Source organism: Doryrhamphus excisus, linkage group LG1 (assembly GCF_037039965.1).
Source record: "Doryrhamphus excisus strain RoL-2023G ecotype Guam linkage group LG1, RoL_Dexc_Guam_v1.1, whole genome shotgun sequence".
NCBI lineage: Eukaryota > Metazoa > Chordata > Actinopteri > Syngnathiformes > Syngnathidae > Doryrhamphus > Doryrhamphus excisus.
In genome coordinates, this window is record NC_136357.1 from 12,325,786 (window position 1) to 12,352,230 (window position 26,445).

General features: G+C 40.7%; 1 protein-coding gene across 6 annotated transcripts in view; it reads left to right on the top strand.

The window, feature by feature from the left end:
• Positions 1-26,445, top strand: part of magi2b (membrane associated guanylate kinase, WW and PDZ domain containing 2b) — a 108,117-nt gene that overhangs the window by 6,173 nt on the left and 75,499 nt on the right. For 5 of the 6 annotated variants that reach the window (XM_058076584.2, XM_058076582.2, XM_058076583.2 and 2 more), the window contains exon 2: positions 17,131-17,247. In XM_058076584.2, the coding sequence (XP_057932567.2) occupies positions 17,131-17,247 (117 nt within the window). Of the gene's footprint in view, positions 1-13,822; positions 14,264-17,130; positions 17,248-26,445 lie in introns of those variants that run through there. The other variant, XM_058076585.2, reaches the window with a different exon arrangement.

A 26,445-nucleotide genomic window follows, 5' to 3' on the forward strand; every position in this document is an offset into this window, starting at 1 on the left:
GGGAGTGCCAGGAGGTTAGAGTCTGAGGACTGGGGATTTTGTGGATGGAGCAGGTCTGTGAGATATGGGGGGGGGGGGTCAGATCGTGGAGGGCTTTGTAGGTTAATAGAAGATAGACGACATCCCCTGATCTGAACCCCTGATCTGTAAGGTTAATAAAGGTTTTATAATGCTTGTTTGCAATATGTTGACCTGTGATGGAGTTGATTTAGGGGCCTAAAGTCTTCTTGATATGATGGAAGGACAGATGGACTGAAGGGAGGTGACCTTCCTCTCCTCACTTTATCAGTCATCATGATGCCAAACCCGGAGAATCAGTGCATGACATCCTGCTGGTATTAATAACTCACCAAGCCATGAGTTCTGTCAGAGGCGGGTCATGGTTTCGTCTTTTATTTATATATTGAATTGAGGTTGCAGCTTGGCTCTGAGGATTAAGCTCACATCTAAGCAAGCGTGTGACCAAACGCCTAACTGGTCCACTCAAGAGAATTAGGCCAGCGTAATTGTTGGGATGACCACCATGTGCTGCTTAGACGGAGATTGGAACGTGTGTGGCCCTTTTAAAATAGATTTGACTGGCTTGAGACTAAAAAGTTTGGGAATGACTGGGCTAGAACACACATCTCCCCCTGCTGGTCATTATAAAGACTGCATTTAAAGGTCTCCTATTATGCAAAAGTCATTTTTTTATGTTGGAACAATATGGGTTTCTACAGCCTGCTTATGAGCACCAAATGTCTATCAAAAAATCTGTCATCTTCCTCAATTTTTCACTTTTGAGAGAAGAGGCACTCAAACTGTGACTCAGAAAGTAAATGTTGAAAAACAGTACACTATGGGAAAATCTGGTCCTTCTAAAAAAACAGAAGCTAGGGCCACTATTTTTTATTGTCTACTCCATATTGTCTTTGCAGACTTAACATAGAGTTTGATGTTTGCCACCAGTAGAGGACAGTAGCAGGTTATTCAGTCTTCAGAACATTTCTAATCTACCTTCTGCTGTCTGTGGTGCTGAAGTGTTTACTCTCTCTGTCTTCAAAAACACCTCCGTATTGTCCATGGCATTCCATGACATTGTAGTGTATACTACTATTATGGTGACTATCACATCGAAAAAGTTTTTTTCCCTGAACTTAGTATTGGGTCACATTGCCACCCATGTAATTCATAAAGTAAAGAAAGGAGCTGGCAGGTCAGTACAGTGGAACAGAATTTAAAGTCATTTACATTTGGATTCAAAGGCATGTAGAGTGCTTAATTTTTTTGGACATCCTTTATTAGACTATTAGGACCACAGAAGACCAATGAAGCATCAAAGAGTAGAACCATTATGACACCGTAAGGGCGGCCTTCCTTCAGAAGCACAGCTGGAATTATTCACTTTTTGAACCTGACTGCACCTGAATTGTCCCCTGCTGATTTTTACCTCTCGCCATGTAGAACACCGTCAAGCTAAACCAATAACTTTAATACTGTTTTGTTATCTATCCTGAGCTTCATTTAGAGTTGGCGCCATTTTCTTTCGCCAGCGTAGGTCTGTTCTGATTTGCACATTTTGGTGAAAAGCAACAAAATAGAACATTCATTCATTTTCTACCGCTTTTTACGCACGAGTGTCACAGGGGTGCTGGAGCCTATCCCAGCTGTCTTCGGGCGAGAGGCGGGGTACACCCTGGACTGGTCGCCAGCCAATCACATATAGACAAACAACCATTCACACTCACATCCATAACTATGGACAATTTGGAGTCACCAATTAACCTAGCATGCTTTCGGAATGTGCACACATACACGGGGAGAACATGCAAACTCCACACAGAGATGGCCGAGGAATTGAACCCTGGTCTCCTAGCTGTAAGGTCTGCGCGCTAACCACTAGTCTACCGTGCCGCCCAAAATAGAACATAGAACATCTTAGAATATCTTTATTGTTTAAATGCTGAGAAGCATTCACCCATATAACATTGTGCACCATTTTACATGTATTTCTCCTTTTTCTGCCACCCCAGTTTTTGTCTGCAAACTCTTCTCATCTATGTCAAAATGTACAGGTCATTCAGAACACACTGGTCATTCACCAGGAAATTGCAGGAGGTCCTTGACTTGCGGTGTCATCATCAACAAAGAATGCTAAAGTCATCACACAGCAACTTAACTACTTGAACATTTTCCCATAATGCATTTTGTCTGCAAACTCTTCTCGTCTATGTCAAAATGTACAGGTCATTCAGAACACACTGGTTATCCACCAGGACTTTTAATGTAACACTCCACTTATTGTACAGGGTGACATGGCTCAGGTCTCCCAACCCATTGCATCGCCAGTCCTAGTGTTCAGCTTACAGTTATCCCATGTTTATATGTGCCCTGCGATTGGCCGGCGACCAGTCCAGGGTGTACCCCACCTCTCTCCCAAAGTCAGCTGGGATTGGCTCCAGCATACTCGGCGAGCCTAATGAGGATAAGCGGCATAGAAAAAAGATGGTTAGATGATAAGTGAGTTTCTGTGAAGTAGGATTCCTTATTTATAAAGCAAATATTTTGTTTGTAGTCAGAGCATAGAAAACCTCTTTATGCCCTTGTAAATATATATTTTTTAACTTTATTAGATCCCTCAGGCTCCAGCATACCCCCATGGCCCTAGTGAGTGTAAGCAGCATAAAAAATGGATGGATAGATCACTCTAGACATGAACTAACACATCTGTTGTCACATTTTCACTCATATTATTGAATACAGTAGACATTCATTCATTAATTTTCTTCCGCTTATCCTTACGAGGGTCGCAGACACATATAGACAAACCATTCACACTCACATTCATACCTATGGACAATTTGGAGTCGCCAATTTACCTAGCATGTTTTTGGAATATGGGAGGAAACCGGAGTACCCGGAGAAAACATGGGAGAACATGCAAACTCCACATAGAGATGGCAGAGGATGGAATTGAACTCAGGTCTCCTAGCTGTGAGGTCGACCACCGTGCAGCCCTACAGTAGAGATAATAAAAGTACATAAACAATTTCAGGCATAAATAAGACTTCTGTTTGTGTGTTGCAATAAATGTGTTCCCTCGGGGAGATGAATGGGTGGCGGACAGGAAGTGACGTCGGGAGTTGAGTTTCTGCTTTCAGTGGGTAACAGCCGCAACAGTAGCCCATGTTTTTGTGACATTTGTGTTAGTTTTATTAGGGATTATTGTGACAGTTGTGATATGTATTTCTACATTTCAATCATCAATCTCCATTTTTACAGTCCAACATTTCAAATTCTCAAATTCCGACATTTTGTTTGTACACGAGTGTATTTCTCAACTGCTTAAAACCATTCCAATATGTTCAGCTTACTCAGGACATGTGGGCTATCTATCAGGACTTACATTTTAAAATTTGCCGGTATAGTACAGCAATTTTCTTGAAGCCATCTCTTACATTGAGAAGCATGTTGCTTGAATTATCAGACGCCACCATCATAGATAGCCACCTTCCTGCTCAACTTATCAGCTCAGCGCAGATATTAAGGTGGCAGAGGGAGACTTTTATTTGGCTGCTGTCTGGAAAATTAGGCTGGCCGTCCAATAACACCCCTTCCCCTTTAATCCAAAAGTCTAGTTTGCACTTCAAGCTTGTTTCTCTTGATAATGGCTCGGCTGTCGTAAAATGTGTACCTGGTTTTGATTACGGTGCTGATGAGAAAGACAGGGACAAACATCATCATTAGGATCGGTCTTGGGGATGGTGCGGGGATCAATATTAAGACCTTTTGCAAGAGCGACTATGTCATTTACGATTAATAATGGACCCATCTGTCTGCTGTAGTAATACAACTAGGAGTACTGCTGGAACATTTTCACATACACCGACAAACTGTGCGCATACATTATAATGCACGCCTACGTACTTTATGGACCCATGGAGGCTTTCTAGGTCACAAAGCTCAAAGTGATGAAGTCGAACTAGGACACAAGAACAAGTAGATGAGGTCAAATTAATATTGAACACCAGATACACTTATAGGTCACAACATTACGTACAGCTGTGGGATGTATTGAAAACCATTGAATATTATATTCATTATATAATGATGAATAAATAAATGTAAATAAAAGTACCGAAATTTCCAGACAATATAAGAAAGAAAGATTAGTACATATTTAGGTCGCAGCTATCTATAAGCCACAGGTGTTTACATCATTAACATGGGATATTTAGTACACATAAAACTGAGAGTTTGTTTTTAAGTTTTGATGCTTTTAAATGAACTAAAACCACTAAAGTCGTCTTCGTCAGCGGCAGAATTTACTATCATAAATCAAAATTCCTTCATCACACACTTTGTCAGTCTCTTTCTCTCATTTGTTGTCATTATTGGTGTCACTTTCATCTCGATGCAAATTAGCCTGAGATTGAGTTGTTCAACATCTGCTGCGGCCCAAACAGAATCTGTAGAATTTCTACACTTAATCAAATGTACTTACGATTTTTTTCAGATCAATACACGATATCTGCATAGGACTTCAAAACATGACACTTCACTACTTCTGGAAACTGAAAAAAACACACACTATAAGCTTGTCAACCCATTGGAAATTGCAGGAGGTCCTTGACTTGCGGTGTCATCATCAACAAAGAATGCTAAAGTCATCACACAGCACCTTAACTTAACTACTTTAACATTTTCCCATAATGCATTTTGTCTGAAAACATTTAAAAGGAGGACAAGCACATAGAAAATGGATGGGTGGCGCTACCTCTGTCCACCAGAGAGCCGAGAGCCCAGAGGTAGGCTCGAGTGTTAAGTTACTGTGTGATGAATTTAGTGTTCTTTGTAAGATGAGACTGTGACTCAAGTCTGTTATGTTGTTATACGGTTGTATTTACTGACCTTCTGTGATTTCCAATGGCTTGACAAGCTCGTTGTGAGTACACTGATGGATCATGACTGGCTACTGCCAAAGAGTTACCAATTAGTTAGTTACCAATTAGTAATAGTTTTGATATAAAGGCGATGTCATGATCATTACAAAGTGTAAGAAAAAAAGTAGCGGCTCATGCACTGGAAATTATGGTATCAACAAAAATATTTTTTTATAAATAGTTTTGTGCTTTTGTCATACGCCTTTTTGTCTCGTAAGTCTACGATGCAGGCCGTTTTTGTGTCTGTTCAGTGAACACTAACATTAATTGAGGCAAGTGAGGCCTGCAGTTCTCTGGATGTGAGATGTGACCTTGTGACCTCTTGGATGAGTCCACGCTGCGCTCTTGGGGTAAACTTTGGTCGGGTAAACTCCTGGGAAGGTCCACCATTCCATGTTTTTGCCATCCTTACTGTTTGTCATAATGGCTCTCACAGTGGTTTGCTGGAGTCCCAAAGCTTTATAACCTTTTCGAGACTGTTAGATCTCAATTGCTTTCTTTCTCATTTGTTCCTGGATTTCTTTAGATCTTGGCATGAGGCATGAGAAGGAGGATTTTCATAGCATCAAAGTGAGTGTTTGAGAGTCTCTTTTCTCAAAAGTGAGAGAGATGATTTTTCACACATTTGGTGAATAGGCTGTGGTGACACTTATTACTATTAAAGCTCACCATTCCATAGTAGTGGACATGTCGCAATATGTTTATTATCATGGTCTTATATTATAAAATATTAAAGACTCCCATCTGCTTCTATTCCCACATGGACCTCTGCGGATTTAAACTTCCAAATCCCATCAAAGTTCTCCGTTCTTAGTAGTCATTCTGCTTCTCATGCTCCATCCGCCCGACCGTTCCCATGGCACCGCTTTACCACATCGATCGCAGCTGTCGACCGGCATGTCTGCTTGACAGTGTGGAACCTGAGATCCTCTCGATAGCGCCTTTTTATTTGACCACACTTTGTGTTTGCTCCGCTGCCTCAGGGTCCTCACTGGGAGTCTTCTCCTAACCTGGGGCAATCTTTTGGACATAGAGGAAGACGGTGCTTGTGTTTTCTCTCAGGAGAATCTTACTCGTATTATCTGACAAAACAAGCAATTGATGTAACAATATTGCTGACATATGTGGAAAAAATAAACAAAATAAACAATTTAATTACATTAAGAATAAAAAAACAACTAGTAATTTGGCAGCATAGCTTTTTTTAAAAACAGATTTTCACATATTTTCACAAATATACTGTATATAAAAATGTAACACATAACTGATGTTTTATTTAGCCTAATGATTTACCAGTATAGTTTTACTCAGCCTTCAGACATTTTTGATCAAAATGAACAAAACTATGATATTCCCCAAACATATTATATTTATGCTTACAAAAAAGGGTAGTGTCAGGTATCACACATTTTCTGCTTTGTTTCAAAGTAAACAATTACTTTTCACCATTATACAGCAAATATTCTCATATCCCTGATCTGGAGACATGATTTATTCAAATCTTGGGTGCAAAGACATGGTGTAGACTCACTGAACACTTCATTAGGTACATTTAATACAAGAAATGTATAAAAAAATTACAAGCATAATTTTGTACTATAATCATCCTGGGAGCTGTTTCTAATATATTTTCTCGTGTAGCTAAATAGGACAAGAAAAATGATGAGGGTACAAGACCAGAGGAGGAACAGTAATAGTGGCCTGAGTTTGCATTTAGTGCTTCATAGCAATAGTGTTCATCTTTGAGGGATCTACTCTATTGTCTCAGTTCTTTGACTGAGCAGATCCAAGTAAGCACAGTATATTCTCATTATATTTGCCAACCATACTGCTGTCAGTGTGACTCCTGCCCCCCATTTTCATACCACTCTGTGACCCCGTTGACCCCTCGTAGGAGTGTGGCAAGCTATCGATCACAAACACTTTTTGTTGTCCATGACAACCACTCTGGTAAATAACCATCCCCCCCAAACACCCGCAGCAGCAGCACACGTCAACCTAAAAGTGGCGTCCTTGTTGGCTTGCTGTGTGTATTTTCCTTAGTTTAATTAATTTGCAAATATGCATGTGTGAGACAGTACATGTGTGCATATACAGTATGACTGGCAACTGCTTTGCATGCATCCATGTGTTCCTGCAGTGTGACCACAAGCTTGGTTACACTTTTTTTAGCAGTTAATGTTAGCAAAAGCTGCAAGACTCGATGAGACGCGACCACGCTTCTCCCTCGACGGCCTGGGAAAGTGTCGGAACCTAATTACACCTTCCCCAATCAGACAAAATGCTCAACGCTCATTGCTCGGCCGGGTGAGGGTCTACAGGAAACAATGTGTCATTTAAAACAACCGTGATGCTACACTACCTTGTAATGGGGGAGAACAGCAGCTCTGGCATTGCCATGACAACCCTGTATCACCTTATTTAGTGTTCTTTCATATTGTTGGACCAGGCAGGGTATCCATGTTCCATGAGTCAAATCATGTCTTTGGTTTTGGCTAGAGCCATACTGCCGAAATACTGATTATTTAGTTCATCATGTAACATATAAATAAATATATGTTATATGTATGTATATGTGTGTGTGTGTGTGTATGAAAATATATATATATATATATATATATGTATGTATGTATATATATGTTTATATGCGTGTATATATGTATGTATGTATATATATATGTTTATATATATATATATATATATATGTTTATATATATGTGTATATATGTATGTATATATGTATTTATGTATGTATATGTATGTATGTGTATATATGTATGTATGTATGTGTATACGTATATGTATGTATATATGGTGATTAATCACAAATAATTAATTTGAAAACAGTGATTAAATTAATTAAAAAGTGTAATCATTAAACAGCCCCACTTGCAACACATTAGAAAGATCGCACCCCTCGGCAGAGGCGTAATGTTGCAAATTGGCTGTTTAAATATAAGATATTTTAGAAGGGTGTTGACATGTGTTAAGATCCTCAATGTTTTATTTATATGCTCTGCTCATGTAAATTTATTCCTATGTGTACAGCTTATTCCCAATTTGCTTCTTGATTTTTTTTAAAAAAACAATTCTTTCCTTTCATAGAGAAGTGAAAAAAATTTAAGTGACAAAGTCAGAAAGTCAGATGTTGTAAATATCAGAATGTAAAAGTTATGGTGTGACTGAGTTATCAGTAATAGACTTGGGCAGTGGTAGAATTAAATATAAACTCTGCTTCATCCGCCACCTTTTCAGACATGAATTGTACAACTGTAACCATGTGATGTTCCTTAATGTAGCTTGTTATGCATAAAAATAGATTTTTTTAGATATATGTATCTAATATATATATATATATATATATATGTATATATATATGTGTATATATATATATGTATATATATATGTGTATATATATATGTGTGTATATATGTATATATATATATATATATATATATATATATATATATATATGTGTGTATATATGTATATATATATATGTATGTATGTATAAACAAATCATGTAAAGAAAAAAGGTTTGGAGAAAAAAACAGTAATGACACAAATGTTAATTGAGAAGGAGGATATGCAAATCCTCAAAGGAGGGGGAGGAACGGTTTTTAACAGCCTGACTGCTTGCCATAAGTAACAATGACAGAGTTCATGTTAGGTTAACCTGCTGCTGTTTGTTTTAATTATATTCGAAAAATCCATCTATGTATATTACATGCCCATGATAAACATGATCAGTGTCTACACCGGCTATGTGATGCTAATGTTTCTGATAAAAATTCATGAAAAATGGTTTTCCACCTCACATAGTTTTGTTTAAAAACCCTTAAAAAGTGTGCACAGAGTGAGAGCAGAGCGTGTGTTACTCATTAGTATGGCTACTCAGTGGAAGGCAAATCAAGTGCTGCGTAAACAAAGCTGCTGTCTTTTGTGTTGCTTAGCAACAGAAGTCAAGAACACATGTCAGGTATGCAGTTCAAATATTACCTGCTTGATGATGATGAGGCATCCTTTCAGTGTGTCTTTTTGATGATGGCACTCTTCTATTTTCTTATTTGCATCTGAGCAGCATTGTATAAGCTGCTCAGGCAGCTGTTTAAGCTCTTAGTCTATTGGACAACTGATGGTTGAACAACGACTCCAAATTGTCCATAGGTATGAATGTGAGTGTGAATGCTTGTTTGTCTATATGTGCCCTGTGATTGGCTGGAGACCAGTCCAGGGTGTACCCTGCATCTTGCCCACAGGCAGCTGGGATAGGCTCCAGCATACCCGTTACCCTAGTGAGGATAAGCAGTAGAAAATGAATGAATGAATGAATCAATAAACAACACAAGTATTAACAAAATCAACAGTTTTTTAAGTCCATTAATCTAAATGCTCTCTGCAAGGCAGTCGAGTGGTTAGCGCGCAGACCTCACAGCTAGGAGACCTGAGTTCAATTCCACCCTCGGCCATCTCTGTGTGGAGTTTGCATGTTCTCCCCGTGCATGCGTGGGTTTTCTCTGGGTACTCCGGTTTCCTCCCACATTCCAAAAACATGCTAGGTTAATTGGTGACTCCAAATTGTCCATAGGTATGAATGTGAGTGTGGATGGTTGTTTGTCTATATGTGTCCTGTGATTGGCTGGCGACCAGTCAAGGGTGTACCCCGCCTCTCGCATGGGATAGGCTCCAGCACCCCGCGACCCTTGTGAGGAAAAGCGGTAGGAAATGAATGAATGGTTGAACAAAAAGCCAAAAAATGAAATATGTTGTTTTATACATGATCAAAAGCTATAGAAAAGCCAAAATCTGCTAAAAATTCAAATTTTCTGTCAGGCATTCACAAGGTCATACCCTTCTGATGGCTAAAGCTAAGAAGCTTTCTCTTCTTGAACGTGGTTGGATCGTCAAGCTACATAAGCAAGGACGCAGTATGGACGCAGTAAGACGGTCATTCTAAGTTTTTTAAAGATACTGAGCATTACGGTACAAAAAAGTTTAGACTTTGCGAGGGAGGATCAAACATGGGACATCGAAAGGTGGAAAAAAGTTGTATTCTCTGATGAGAAAAACCTTGACAGTCCAGTTGGCTTCCAAAGTTACTGGCAGAGATCCCACCTGAGATGTTTTTTACTTAGTACAGTGGAAGGGGGTCCATCATGGTCTGGGGTGCCTTTTCATTCCATTTCACACTGGAGTTTCAGGTGGTGCAGGGTCGTCAAATGGTGGCTGGTTACGTGCAGATGTTGCAACGGGCATCTGTCATGGCTGAGGGCCCTCGTCTGGGTGGTAACAGCTGGGTTTTTCAACAGGACAACGCTGCAGTTCACAGTGCTGGCCTGACTAAGGACCTCTTCAGGGAGAATTAGCATCACTCTTTTGGACCATCCCGCATGTTCCCCTGATCCCATTAAGTCCCATAGAGAACATTTGGGGATGGATGGCAAGGGAAGTTTATAAAAATAGCCATCAGTCCCAGACAGTTGATGCCCTTTGTGAAGCCATCTTCACCACTTGGAGCAATGTTCCCAATAGCCTCCTGGAAACACTCGCACAAATGTTTGTGTTCAAGTTAGGAGAGTTTTTTTGTGTAATTTTTTGAGTGATGGTCTTAAACCTTCTGATCAGCTGATAAACAGCCTATTTCAGTTGTTTTGACTTTTTCAAAGTGCTTTTGGTCACACTCCCTGTTCCCACTTTTGTATATTGTAGCTCTACTTAAAACCCCATTCAGATCCAAATGTGCACAAGGTAAATTCTAGCAACTAGTCTTAAAATTGTGATCGAGTCTGTACATTATTAGTGTTCTCCTGCGATTGGTTGGCAACCAGTCCAGGGTGTTCCCCCGCCTCTTGCCCAAAGTCAGCTGTAGGTATAATGAGGACAAACGGTATAGAAAATTGAGAGATAGCAGTGTCCGTGTGCCTGCAATAACTAATATTGGCATGAGCGTGTCTATGTTTTTTTTTTCTTTTTTGGCGGGATCAATTGATGAACAAGAAGCTATGTGATCTACATCAGGGGTCTCAAACACGTGGCCCACAGGACACTAGTTTGAGGCCCCCGCCTTGATATGAAAGTTTAATGTTAGTGCGGCCCGCGCAAGTTTGATATGGATGCTGTATGGTATCATGTACCCAGAAAAAATTATTACGTTTGATTAATGTTCATGTTAAAGGTTAAATAACTGTTAATCGTTATCCTCCCTATCCGTGTGGAAGTGGTAAGTTTTTGGCTGTTTAAGTTTAAAGGAAATAACTTGAAGGCTACCGTTTTTAGGTCGCTAGCTGTCTAGTTTGCAAGTTAGCATGTGTATCAAGACCCTGCAGTTGCGCAATATGTTCTAAATAAAAAAGTATAAATGTGACTATAGTCATGTTTTGTCATGTCTACAGGGCTCTAATAATGCTTTGTTAATTTTAATCTGAAAAGAATAATTTGTCTACCCACCAACTATATGTGGTTTCTTAAGTTTTTATTATTTGCTGTTTTATTATTAGTATTATATTTATTTATTACTGATTGATTGATTTTCTTTATTCTTGATTTGTTTATTTATTTTTCATCTTATTTTGTGCAGAAAAATAAAAATTAAGATATCTGAGAACAGTGGAATGTTTTATCAGAGCTTTTATTGTAGAAAATTGGAACCAAAGCACTGATAAAGTTTGTATATTTTTTTGGGGGAAAACCTGATGCGGCCCAGCCTTGCCCAGACCCTAGTTCCAGTGGCCCCCAGGTAAATTGAGTTTGAGACCCCTGATCTACATGGACTCATGTAGTGCTCTACTGAGCTGAAGCTTGAGCTCATTGCCGTCTGCCTTGATGACTTTGTGATGGATTACGGCTGTCATCTTTTCCGCTTCTCGTCGGCGTTGCTTTATTTGCCTCTCTAAAAAAACGTCAGTACCCACAGAATGCACTAACATCAAATTATTATGATCGTTTGTTCCTCCTTTGCTGGTGTTTGTTTATGTTAGTCTTGTATTTGGACAAAATTGGTCCTGGAGGCGTCCTCGCTGGCGTCTGCAGCTGTGGGTTTTGTCCTCGCTCTCAGTGACGTATACACAAGGTCACACAGCGGGGAGCATCTGGTGGGTTAGATGCTGAGTATTTGAGGAACGTCGGGGAGCATCTGGTTGGCATCACATAAACACACACAAAAATAGACACTTGCTTTAATACACACATGTATGGTGTCTCACTGGAATACACTCAATTTATATCAGAGCACACAAAAGACGATTCCGTTTTATTTGGAGCATTTTCACATCCATCCATCTTATGCCATGCCGCTTATCTTCACTTGGTTCACAACATCGGTTATGCTGGAACCTTCGGGCGAGAGGCGGGGTACACCCTGGACTGGTTGCCAGCCAATCACAGCTCACATATAGACAAACAACCATTCACACTCACATTCGTACCTATGGACAATTTGGAGTCACCAATTAACCTAGCATGTTTTTGGAATGTGGGAGGAAACCCAGGACAACATGCAAACTCCACACAGAGATACAAAGTGGAGAATCGATGCCAGGTCTTCCCGATCTCGTTTTGCCGCCCCACAATTTCCCATTGAAACCCTTTATGTGGGCTGAAACTGTAGTTTCCCAACTACACTCTAATACCTACGTTCCCAAAGTGTTGTATGGGGCAAAACAATGGGAGTACTTTCATGCTTAACACTGAGCGTTACAGAATGCACTTGAACGATTCAACTAAAGAAAGCAGACAGAGCATGTAGTTGGTCATTGTTCTGTGTACCTTTTATGAACAAATAAGTAATGGTTTTATTTCATTTGAACATGCATCAGATTACAATTGAGTGCATCACATAATCAGTTCACAGTTCCACATGTCCAAAAGGAGTAGGAAGAAGCAAAGCTTATTAAATCCTACCCCTCCATCTGGTACTTTTACAATCAGTAACTGTTACATTTGTTCACTTCCTGCTTTCCATAATACAGTTAGTTTAATGTTTTTTTTTTGTTTGTTTTTTTAATAATGCACCTCGTACCAAAGTACGAGGTGATATGACCATACAATGACATAATGGTTACCATAGTAACTGTCAATATCGTGATATGTATAGCACATCATGACTGGTTCAAGACTCTTCATCCTTGTATTTAGCATTATTAACTGCTTGTATTGTTTCTTGAATTGGCTCATCGTTGTGCATTGTTTGAGGCCCTTACTCAATCCATTCCATAGTTTGATTCCACATACTGAAATGCTATGGCTTTTTAACGTAGTCCTAGCATATAAGTGTTTCAAATGTAATTCTTCCCTGAGAACATATTTCTCCTCTCTTGTAGAGAAGTATTGGATGAACTATATCAGCAAGTTTAAGTATTTGTGATTTTAGAAATAAGTAGGTTTAATGGTTATGTTTGCATTAAAAGTGTTTAAACTTGAAGATTTTATTTTTTATGGTGTGCTAAATTAAAACTGTGCCTGTCATTTGTTTCTTGGATTCATGTTCGAAAGCCCTCAATTTGTTCAGCAGTCCTGAAACGCACCGTATTTGCCTGTTGTGTGACGCAGATGGACACTAATGTGAATGACTTTCGCCGATACTGCACAGACAGACGTTTATTTTCTATTCTTTGTTTCACCTTGATAATGCTGTGCATAAATGCATAGAGGTGAGCGCTCATGAATTGCAACGATTTGAGTTAGTACTTCCCCTTCTGTGATGTTGCCAAGATGGTGATGGTTGAGGGTGGTTACGGGTCCACTCACCATCTGGGTTGTGTTGAGTGCTACATCCTGCATACTGACTGTAAGTATGGAAGCGAACGAAGTGAGACACAGCTGCGGTTTTGCCTCCTAGCCTGCGGGATGCATTGTGGTCATCTACCACATGTAGCTGCATCCGCACTTCAAATAAAGCGGCGCAGTACCGTCTTTAGCAGACGGGTGGTGCTGCCACACCACGCCATCTCTCCGGCCTTGTGCTGCTCCCCGACTTCCCGCTGGCATGTCTCCCTCTCCTTGTCTCCTCTCTTCCCGATGGCCGTCGTCTCTCTCCGCATACGTCTCTCTCTCTCTCAGCATCTCCCTTCCCCACCCCCCCCCTTTCCTCCTCTAGAAACGACCCCCTGTGCACACTCCCCCTCCTCGGCGCCATCACCGTGCTCCTCTCTGGGATTAAATTTGGTTGCAGCCAGCTGCTTGAGCTGCAGCTGAGGAGCACAAGGAGGACTCGGTGAAGAAGAAGAAAAGAGGAGGAGGTGCTGGCGAGGATAGAGGACGTCTGGGAAGACGCTCGGGGTGTCTGTGGATGTATACCTGGATTATTTTTGTATAGATCAAGATCCGGGCTGGATGCAAATGAGGTGCTTGTCATGCACTACTGTTGTCTCTCAAAATATGTGCGTGTGTGCTTGTGCTCATATGTGTGTTTTTTTTTTTTTTTACCAGCGGTAAGGTCATTTTCTGTGTATGCCTTTGTTTTCCCTGCTTGTAATGACCTCTGTTGGTTTTATGTTGGATGACAAACAGAGGAAGCTTCAGTTAAACAGTGACAACAGCACTTCCTCATGTTACCATGACCATCCATGTTAACGGCGTGTTGTCGGCGAGAGGGCTAATCGCAGCATTAATCTCTGCCGCTAGCCCTGTAGCCCTGTCAAGACAATCTGGCGATGGGGTACGCATGAGTGACGAAGACATGTTTGTCATTTGGTAAAAGCACGTAACCTCATCATCCCTTCTGCTTGTTGGATGACATTGTGCTCCTGAGATGAGGTAGGGTTCTCCTCCATGATGACTCCTGGTACCCGATGGCCTGAAGGCACGAGGTAAATATGGATGTGATCATGTTTGGTGGACTCATGTATTGGAGTTGCATCTTGCAGCTTGTGACAACATTTTGGAGTCTCTTGTAGTTCACCCCAAAACAGTATTCGATGGGGTTCTTCTACATCAAACTCATCTAAGTATGACTTCATTGAGTTTGTGCATTGTGCAGTATTTGTTAAAGTTGTTATAAGTTTTGTTATAAGTTGTTATAAGTTGGAAGCACAGAATTGTTTGAAGTGGAAAATGGTTTCCAATTGATACCTGAAGTAACAACTTTGCGAAAACAAACTTGTATTTTTAAAGAATTGAAATTTTTTTTTCATATAAGTTATATATATAATATATAGTATAAGTTTTATTCATTTTGGCAAGAAATTATAGATTTTTTTTCATACCGTTGCAAATTTATTCTTGTAACTTTCAGATTGACAAATAGAAAAACAGATATATTTCTGAAAATAAAGTTTTTTAAATGAGAAACTTTCCGTATTTTACAACAAAAATCTAAATTTTATACGCAAAAAAAGTCATATTTTAGCTTCACTTTGACACTTTTCTCATGCTATTGCAAATTTCTTATTTTTCTCATATTATTATATTATATTATTTTTCTTATTCTTATAATTACATAATTATTATTATTATTATTATTATTTATTATTTTTGAATGAAATAATAGATTTTAAACACAAAATTTTAAGTCTTCATGACTAGAAAAATATATATTTTACAAGAACAATTAAAAAATATTATACAGTCACAATAATATTTTAGAATTATAGTATTTTTAGATTTAGATAGCATTTTCTAAAGGGAAAAATAACAGTTTGGATTTTTTTCTTTTTTTTCTCCTATCAACTTGAATGTATTCTTGTAACATTATTGTTTTTTTTCTCCTAAACGTATTTATAATATTACGGTACTATAATAATATAATATTACCCCTTATTGATGTGTTAATTGACTGATGAGTGTCCTAGGGCTTTTGTCCATGCACAGAATCAATAGAAAGGCGATATCTTTTACAGCAATCTGAGATGCGGTGTTGGTCGTCTGTCCTCTGTAGGACTTTGTCAGTCTACCTGCTGACATTGCACTTTAATACCAAAGGGGATCACTGGTTTACACAATTGCCATGGTTTCTGCTGTGTGTGTGTGTGTGTGTGTGTGCGCATATGCCTTTGTTGCTTTTCCTTTTAGGTTGATGAAACCAACCCCCTCCACTTCACAACCAACTACAAAAACCTAAGCATGCACCTGAGCTAAGTCTAATAATTGAGTGCTGCTCCACAAACGGTTACCATGGTGTCACAAAATTGTTGACTTTAGAAAGGAAGATATTATGCATCATCTTGCAGTGTATTGTCATTGAATGCGATGATGACGCCAAGAGAAGTACACAGGAAGACTTAACGGGGTCCAATACAAGAGCTGCATTGAAAATACTGAAAACAACTCCATATTTACAGATAACCTGTGACTTGCTAAAAAGGGCCATGACACTTAAGACTATACTGTGGAAAATAAAGTATCGGTTATAAGAAAGTCATTCTTTTATGTCATTTATAGAGAAAGAGAAATACACAATGTTGGAATTTGGGAATTTGAAATGTTGGACTGTAAAAATGGAGTTTGATGATTGAAATGTAGAAATACATATCACAACTGTCACAATAATCCCTAACAAAACTTACAAAAACATGGGCTACTGTTGCGGCTGTTACTGTTGCTGCCACTGAAAACAGAAACTCAACTCCCGACGTCACTTCCTGTCCGCCACCCATTCATCTCCCCGAGGGAACACATTTATTGCAACACAAACAGAAGTCTTATTTATGCCTGAAATGGTTTATTGACTTTTATTATCTCTACTGTAGGCCTGCACGGCGGTCGAGTGGTTAGCGCACAGACCTCAGAGCTAGGAGCCCTGAGTTCAATTCCACCCTCGGCCATCTCTATGTGGAGTTTTCCTCCCACATTCCAAAAACATGCGAGGTTAATTGGTGATTCCAAATTGTCCGTAGGTATGAATGTGAGTGTGAATGGTTGTTTGTCTATATGTGCCCTGTGATTGGCTGGCCACCAGTCCAGGGTGTACCCCGCCTCTCGCCTGAAGACAGCTGGGATAGGCTCCAGCACCCCTGCGACCCTCGTGAGGATAATTACACGAGTTACATGGATAATATGTAATTAAGCAGAGCTGTTAGCTCCCCCAAACTGGTTAATCTGTGCTTCTATTGCATTGGGGGTGATTGAGCGGTTAAGTATGTGGCTTGTGATTGAAGATATGCAGGTTTGATTCCGCTTGTCGCTTGTCGCCACGGTGTGTACATTTTAGCTGTGTCCACTACGTTATGACGGCATTATGAAACCTTTAACCCTCCAACCACCCTGTGTTTAGGCGGAGTTGTTGACAAGGACCTGCGGCACTACCTCAACCTGCGTTTCTCCAAAGGCTCTGTGGATCACGACCACCAGCAGATCATCCGAGACAACCTATACCTGCGCACCATTCCTTGTGAGTCTTCCAGCTCTTCTCAGCATCACACCTTGTCACGTCATCTGTGCAAATGTCTCTTTTATGCCCCACATTATCTCTAACTTAGATAGGACCCCCCCCCCCCCCCCCCCCCCCCCCAATCGCCTTCTGGTTTTCCTTTTCTATGTTTTACTTTTCCTTCCCGCCCTCAGGATGTTGCCCTCCTATTTTTTTCCATTACACACAGGCTCTTTCTCTTGCCGCCTTCCTTCCACATCGTCCGGCTGCTGAGTTTTTCAGCCCGAGGTTTCCACGGCAACCACCCTCTTGTCTCGAGGCTTGTGTTGCAGTGACGCCCCAACCCCCTCCTTCAACAAACACACACACAGCAAGAGAAAGATAAGAAAATGTCACTCAGCAGGATCCATAATCCTTTTTACTTTGAGACACATAAAGGATGTGCCACATACGTTGTGGATGTGCAATAAAAAAAAATATTTGGTGTTAGCGCCACCTTTTGGAACCCGGTGGCATTGCAGCTGAATGCTCTCGGCGCTCTCAGCAGCTTGTGAACCAGCTTTAGAGACTGAGGCTGCTCTCATGCCTGATTCTGCAGACTACTAAGCATGCTACATACATACATACATACAGTTAGTGTAATCTGACTGGTCCGCCTGGGCTCAAAGCATGGTCTGCAGAATGACAGTCGACGGCGCTAGCCATCGAGCTAAAAAAGCCAGAGCTGTCAACTCAATATTCAGTGCGACTTTTAAGTCATCAGGGAGTGAGGTTTACCAACGTACTTTCTTACAGCTGCTCATAGTTTGTTTGGTCAAGTGTGAAGTTATGAACACAATCATCCAAACCCTGGTCCGGATCGGTTCCCTTGAGCTCAAATGGGAATGCTACACAAACTAGTGTTAAATAGACAGCAAAATCAGGCAGAAATGGAAATCTCTGCTGTGCTCTCTCACTGTGTGTTTGTGTGAAAATGGCACACTTTAAAAGTATGTTTTAGATGGAGCTGAAACAGACTGTGGTTGTTCTGTTGTATGTTTGTCAAGTGTGAATGCAGTCTGGTGGCGGCACGGCGTTCTAGTGGTTAGCGCGCAGACCTCACAGCTAGGAGACCAGGGTTCAATTCCACCCTCGGCCATCTCTGTGTGGAGTTTGCATGTTCTCCCCGTGCATGAGTGGGTTTTCTCCGGGTACTCCGGTTTCCTCCCACATTCCCACGGGATAGGTTCCAGCACCCTCGCGACCCTCGTGAGGAAAAAGCGGTAGAAAATGAATGAATGAATGAATGTATTTATTTGGAAAGAATTCTGAATTATTTTTTTTAATTTAAAATGCATACTGTATATTAAACTTTAATTTTGTTACTTGTATATATGGTTTAGTAATGACTGTTTTAACTTGACTTTTTTCTGTTTTCTGTAAAGATATGTCAAAATAAGATCTTGAAACTGCCAAGCCGTGTTATTTTTGCCAAGGTTATCATACTGTTTCATCTGAGACCGCACCAGCTGACCAAAACACAGGAGATGACATCACCAACCGATGCTTAGCAAAACCCAACATAGAGCTGGGTGAAATTGCGGTAAAAATAAGATTTCAATGTAAGCCCAGAAGCTTAAATACAGCACAGTTAAAGATACCTGGTGTTTTTCAAAAAAAGGGGTTGATCATTAGACCAGAGTATGGAAATACAAGTGTGAACGCAGCCTTAATGCAATGTGGGTTCTGCTGGAGCCTTGGAGGTTGTCAATTATTCAATGAGAAATGTGTTCATATATATGTTGCAAAAAGATAAGCTGCACTGACTCAGGGTTGTTAAATTGCAGTGGGTTATCACCAGGCTGTCAAGTGAGCGCTCTGGTGAACAATCTTGGGAATAAGCTCAGCAGGTGAAGAGATATTCTAAACATATGGTTTTAAACTCTATTATGAAATATTAAGCCGCTCCATCAACAAGCAGTAACCAAAAATGAAAGGTCAGCTTGTAAAAATAGCGTACAACTGGCCACCTTAGCACATTATTATGTGTGTAGTCTCCTGTAAAATTTATGCAGGAAGATAATTTGAGTTACAACGCGGCCATCTGTTTAAAGAGCAAAGAACTATAAACAGCGTCTTGTTTCCGACTGGTTAATTCTGCAAATACAGCACTCGCCAGACACTATATTAGGTACACCTGCACAATCGAATACAGAATAACTAACAAATCATCAACGGTTGGACAGCCACAATGTAACCCAATGTGCATTCATTCCAATACACTTGGGTATGGTTTGTTTTATGGTGGAATTAGTTTCAAAAGGTGTGAGGACACCTAAGCATATGAAAACCAAGGCAACTTTTCACATGGGAAATAGGGCCAGATGATGAAGAAAATGAAAATAAATTAAAAAGAAAATGACTTATACCAGTATAAATGATGAACGTAAACATGCTGAGTTGCGCAACATGGTGGACTTTGATTGGACTTTGATTGGACTTTGATAGAATTGATGCACAAAAATTACACACCAATATCACATTTTCATACTGATATTGGGCATTGGGCTGATAATTATTGGTACCATTAATTATCAGACATCTCTACTTATAAGGTATAAATGATAAACGTAAATAAGCTGAGGTGATGATACATAAGATGACTCATAAGATGCATAAAATGCTGTCATCTTGAGGATAAGGAATGTTCGTGTGGCAAAGTACTTGGCAGACCGCTAAATTGTAGCACAAAATTCTAAACACTAAACCGCCTCCTCCTGAACTAAACAAGTTGAAAAGGTTTGAACCTCTGAGAGTGAATGGAAGCTAGCGAGTTAGCTAAGTTTAGCACGCTAGTGTGGTTGCATTCGCGACTCGGGCTGGATGACTTTCTCGTCATCCAGTTCAGAGTGGGAAAAATATGGGAAACACGTTTATTATTGTACCCAACCCGTCATGCAGACATCCTTCAAACTCAGAGGACGCACTACCGGACTTCAAAATAAAAGCGCTGTTACTGTGGAAACAAAATATGAGTTTTAAAAATATCTTCCATATGCAGTTGGAATTGCATGGGTGACTACCTCTTCTTTCATCACAAGCACAGGCATTACAGTTTGTTGAAGATTTATTAGTAATGCATGCAGAGGCTGACATCCCATTTGTCACCAATAAATACACGTGCTTTACAATTTGAGATGTGTTTTACACTTTAAGACAAGTGTATGTCATTATATGGCTTAAGGTTGGTAGCTGTTTATACAATATTGTTTATATACTATCATTACATTCATGGGAAAATGGTGTCAAAATAATGTTGACAATAATATCTTTTATCGGGAATAATTTGTAGGGCATTTATTGTTTAGCAAAGGCCTCTTTATGACCTGTGTGAAGCCATGTGTTAGTAGATTAAATGTAATGTAATGTAAATGTAATAAATTTGATGTATAAATTTTTATTCAGAAAGGTGATGGTTATCATATGTAACATATCATATGTAGGTATTACAGTCATTTTATGATAATTAAATATATGTCTGGGCTGCCCGGTGGTTGAGTGGTTAGCGCGCAGACCTCACAGCTAGGAGACCAGGGTTCAATTCCACCCTCGGTCATCTCTGTGTGGAGTTTGCATGTTCTCCCCGTGCATGCGTGGGTTTTCTCCGGGTACTCCGGTTTTCCTCCCACATTCCAAAAACATGCTAGGTTAATTAGCGACTCCAAATTGTCCATAGGTATGAATGTGAGTGTGAATGGTTGTTTGTCTATATGTGCCCTGTGATTGGCTGGCGACCAGTGCAGGGTGTAACCTGCCTCTGGTCGCCAGGCACCCCCGTGACCCTCGTGAGCATAAGCGGTAGAAAATGAATGAATGAACATATACGTATGTCTTTGATTGTAAAGGAACCTAGAATAGAAAGTAGTCAATTACGTATAACACACTCACATATGTAACGTCACACCATTACTGCCATGTTCATGTCCTGTGGTTGTTCCTTCCAGTTATAATCCTTTCCTTTCGTTGGCGTGTTATAAGTTCAACACAGGTCAGATAATGATGTGATTGGGTCAACTGGGTTGGAGGAACTGAGGCTTTGTTGCAACTTTTTCAATAAAAAAAAAACTGCTTCTGGCTGTCCCCTCAGCGTTATGTCTGAGCAGAGTAATGACACCCACCATAATTAAATGCCTATCATTCTAACAAAGCTCATACCGTGTAATGGGAGATTAGGAAAATATGTCCTGCTCTTCAGTTTGATTTTTATGCTGAATATTATAATTGGGTTTTCAAGCATGGGACATCGATGCATGACTTCCTGGCAGGTGCTGCTCAACTTTCACAGGCTGTGTTTCAATTTGCGCACTTCCAGACATACATTTTGCAATTTTGAGTGCATAAGTGCATTCGTACTGATAAGTATGGTAAAATCTTGTGCACTGTGAGTACCCGGATGTGAGACTCAACCCGCCCCATATGGTGAGTGTGCAGCAATATTCCCGCCGAATTTCCAAGTGTCTGAGCATACACTGTCTGTTTTTTGTGCAGCGCCCCCTTTTGGAGATGGAATTATTTTCTGTTGTGTAAAAAAATCAGAAATTGCCACCGCTGCGTGGGAATGAGCTGGAGGAAATACACTTCTCATAGTGTAGAAAGCAGTAGTAGTGTTAAATATCCGGCTGCAGATGATGATGATGGCCAGTGTTTGCATGATGGAAGAGGAAGGGCATCACAAGTGGATCAGGCATTTTGCCAAAAGTCACGTGACAACACTGCTTCAGGCCAAAGTGCCGTTTGTAGTTTGTGGTCGAGAGGGTTGTAAAATTAAAAAAAAAACTCTCCTTTTCCTCTCCACGTCCGCACCGCTCTGACTGACCGCCCTGTCAGTGTGAGTCTGTCAGCCTGACGAGCAGACGCCATTCTGCATCACAACATGCTGTCACGCTGAAGGACGTGGGAGGAGTTGTGTCTGTCTGTTTGTGTACTTAAACTAGCTAGAAGGCTTGCATGCTGAGATCAAGTGCTTCCTGTTACATCACACACAACTAGAGATTTTTGCATGTTCTTGTTTGTGAGCATTCATTGTACCGTCTCTTTGTGTTTGTTTTGTGTGTTTTTCTCAAGTGGTCAGAAGTAATACTTACAGCACTTGCACTTCAATAACACACAGTGCGCAGATGTACACACAGACAAATCAGCACACTTATAGAGCAAGATGGCATCTAACATAATATGGGTCTAAAAAAAATCACAATGAAAGTATTGGTTATGTGAGGGGGAAATGACGCATCGTCCTTTAAATGATCCTGATTTCTTTTTATGACTTTTGTCAGACGCAAACAGCAGCAACAGAACCAATGCTGTAATGTAGTAAGGAGTAAGGAACAAACTGCACAGCATCAGTGGTGTTAACCCCGCTGATGATTCATTGTGAACAGCAGTATGGTAATTGTAACACGCATGAGTTTCCCACAAACAACTGAGAATCAAAAAATTTAAGTGCATGCAGATGTATCTAGAGCTGCAGGATATTTGCTTTTTTTTACCACTCGTAGAGAGCGAATAGCTCAATATCAACAAATGCATGTTGATATTGAGGTAAAAATAATTGCTAACAAATAAGTCTTATTAACAGTAGCTTACAGCCACATACATCCATGCCGCTTATCCTCACTAGGGCTGGAGCTGGAGCCTATCCCAGCTGACTTCGGGCGATAGGCACAGGTACATCAGCCAAGGTTTAGACAATCATTCACACTCACATTCATACCTATTTGGAGTCGCCAATTAACCTAACATGTTTTTGGAATGTCGGAGGAAACCGGAATACCGGGAGAAAACCCACGCACGCATGGTTACAACATGCAAACTCCACACCCAAGTGGAGAATCGAACCCAGGTCTTCCAGATCGCCCCCATTTTGGCCTACATGCTAACCACTTGTTCCCCGTGCAGCCCTTACAGACGCATTGAAGCAGCAGACAACGTCAAATACTCAACTCAAATATTGAGCTAACATTAGCGGTGTACTTTTCATACATACCCTTTTACAAGTTGTGTGATATTTTGCACCCAAGTTAGTGCATCACAAATCACTAACACATAAACAACAGCAAACATGCAAATGTTTTCTTCCATGAGCTGTTCAAGTGTAAACATCTTTTGTGTCGGTATACTCCTGAGGAAATCAAATCAACTTTATTTGTATAGCACTTTTCCTGCAAAGACATGCAACACAAAGTGCTTTACAGAATTAAAAAGAATTACCCCAATTAAAAACAAGAAAGCCCTTCCCTCCCACCCTCCATACTAGACACACATCCACACACACACACACAATCACACATAGTAGGGAGACATGGCATGGCACTGAAATAAACTTCATAACATTTATATTCAAGTTAAATTGTTTATACACTGGTTCAATATAGCTCTGTGAGAAATCCATAGTAAAGTTAATAAAAAGTTCATATCATATCGTTTAAAATGACATTATTAATTATATTATGACATTATATGTTAGCACACACTGTTGTGATTACATGGAGTCTATGCAGCGGCTGCTGGAAAGACTTGTTGGGGCAGAGTCTGGAATCAACTGCTTGTATCGGAGGGCTAATATCAGAGATTTTAAATGCAAGCTGATATAATTCAATACTTGTTTTCTGCTGATATTGGCCCAATATCAATATCAGATCAGGACACCCCAGTAAAGACGGATGCTTAAACGAAGAAGCAAGGTGCAGTAATGGCGATGAGGACATCATCAGGGGAGGACTGTGAGGGCAGAGTGGAGGCAAGATGGAGGAGATAAGAAGAGTACCCATGTGTTGCAGGGAATAATATAGAGGAGCCTTGTGAAGTCATTCCCATGAGGAGAGTCTCTGTGCTTGGAAGAATCAGTAAAAGGTCTATAAATAGCTCCCAACGGTGAGCAGCACGTTTCCCTCCTCATATAGCCTATAAATACATGCAGCTTCGGTCACATCACATCTGCTGCCTCTGGACGCACGCTGGTCCACAGCTTCGTAGCCATTGACAGGGAATCCTCTGAGAGGAGAAGGAGGAGAAGATGTTGCCGGGTAACATGGTCCGGATGCTTAAGATGGGCGGTACAGTGGTGTCATGTAAAACAGATGATTGCAGTAGTGACAGCAAAATGAGGGAAATGACACCTTGTGGGATATTTTCCATGCAGAGTCGGTAGTCCTCATAAAAGGTGCAAATGCTGAAGAGCACTTTTAAATTCATGTTTACAAAGTGGCATTAAACAGCTCTTTTCATCCGCATGCAGTCACTAAGCAGCTCAAGCTCGGGATAAACGGCATGTATCAGAATGTTGGGATTGATTTGTTTCCATGACTGAATGCCCAGTGACTAGAATACAGTCGGTAAGATGAATAACGGTGTTCACAAATATACTGCATGTTCGGAATGAGCCAATTTTTTTTTGTTTATTGCTTGGTGAGAAGTGTGGTTATCTTATTTTGCAAGAGGTGCAATACAGTACTTAAAGTAGCCTAGATCTTCTAAAAGCTCTCTGCAAAGAAGTGTGGTGTTCATGCACTAAACAGGAAATGATAAAATGTTCTATGCCAAGAGATGAATTATAATCGACTATATATACATATACTCAACAAAAATATAATCTAATGTGCATTTGTTTTTAATTATTGGGGTCAGGGGACTCAGAACCAGTCAGTTTCTGGTGTGACCACCATTTGCCTCATGCAGTGCAACACGTCTTCTTCGCATAGAGTTTATCAGATTGTCAATTGTGACCTGTGGAATGTTTGTCCACTCCTCTTGCAATGCTTGTGCGAAGTTGCTGGATATAATAATAATATTTCAAAATACTCAAATACACTTTACAGAAGAATGGCGTTGAATAAAGCAAGTAAACAGGATAGAAGACACACCAAAATATAGCATTCACAGTTAAAACATGAGTAAAAGCGGGGCGGGGCACAGCAGTCAGATATAAAAAGTTAGACATTAAACACAGATTTAAAGAGGTGGGTTTTTAGTTGTTTTTTGAAGGTGGGAAGGTCAGGGCAAGCACGGAGTGAATGGGGCAAAGAGTTCCAGAGGGTGGGGGCAGCGATGGAGAAGGCTCTGTCACCCAAGGTTCGGAGCTTGGTCTTACACGGGAGTGCCAGGAGGTTGGAGTCTGAGGAGCGAATGGGACGCGGGGGGTTGTGTGGATGGAGGAGGTCTGTGAGATATGGGGGGGGGGGTCAGATCGTGGAGGGTTTTGTAGGTTATGAGAAGAACTTTGAAGTGAATGCGTTGGGGAATGGGAAGCCAGTGGATGTTTTGGAGGACAGGGGTAATGTGTTCACGGGAACGGGTGGAGGTGAGGAGGCGAGGAGGTGGGCAGCGGAGATCTGAATATATTGTATTTTGTTGAGGGTTTTGGACGGTGTACCGTAGAGAATACTGTTGCAGTAGTCAATTCTGGTTGTGATGAAAGCATGGATCAGGGATTCAGCGGCAGAGAATGTAAGTGATGGACGGAGTCTGGCTATGTTCTTAAGATGGAAAAATGCAGTCCGGGTTAACTGTTTGATGTGGGGTCCAAATGGAAGGGTGGGGTCCAGGAGGATACCAAGGTTGCGGATGAGCAGGGATGGAGTGAGGGTGGCGCTGTCAAATTGAAGATAGAAGTTATGGGTGGGTGTTGTGATGTTTTTGGGACCGATGATGATAATATCTGTTTTGTCACTATTAAGTTTGAGAACTGGTACACACTGTCGTATATGCCGGTCAAGCACATCCCAAACATGCGCTATGGGTGACATGTCCGGTGAGTATGCTGGCCATGCAAGAACTGGGGCATTTTCAGCTTCAGAGAATTGTGTACAGATTCTTGCAACATGGGGCCGTGCATTATCTTGCTGAAACATGAGGTGATGTTCATGGATGTATGGCACAACAATGGGCCTCAGGAATCTCATCACCGTATCTCTGTGCAGTCAAAATGTCAGCAATAAAATGCAGCTGTTCTGTTCTTTGTCCATCGGCTTATGGTGGAGAAATGAACATTCAATGCACGAGCAACAGATCTGGTTGACACTCTGTCAGCATGCCAATTGCACGTTCCCTCAATGCTTTGCGACATCTGTGGCATTTTGCTATGAGACAAAAGTGCACATTTCAGAGTGGCCTTTTATTGTGGGCAGTCTAAGGTACACCTGTGTAGTCGTCATGATTTCAGATCTTGATGTGGCACACCTGTGA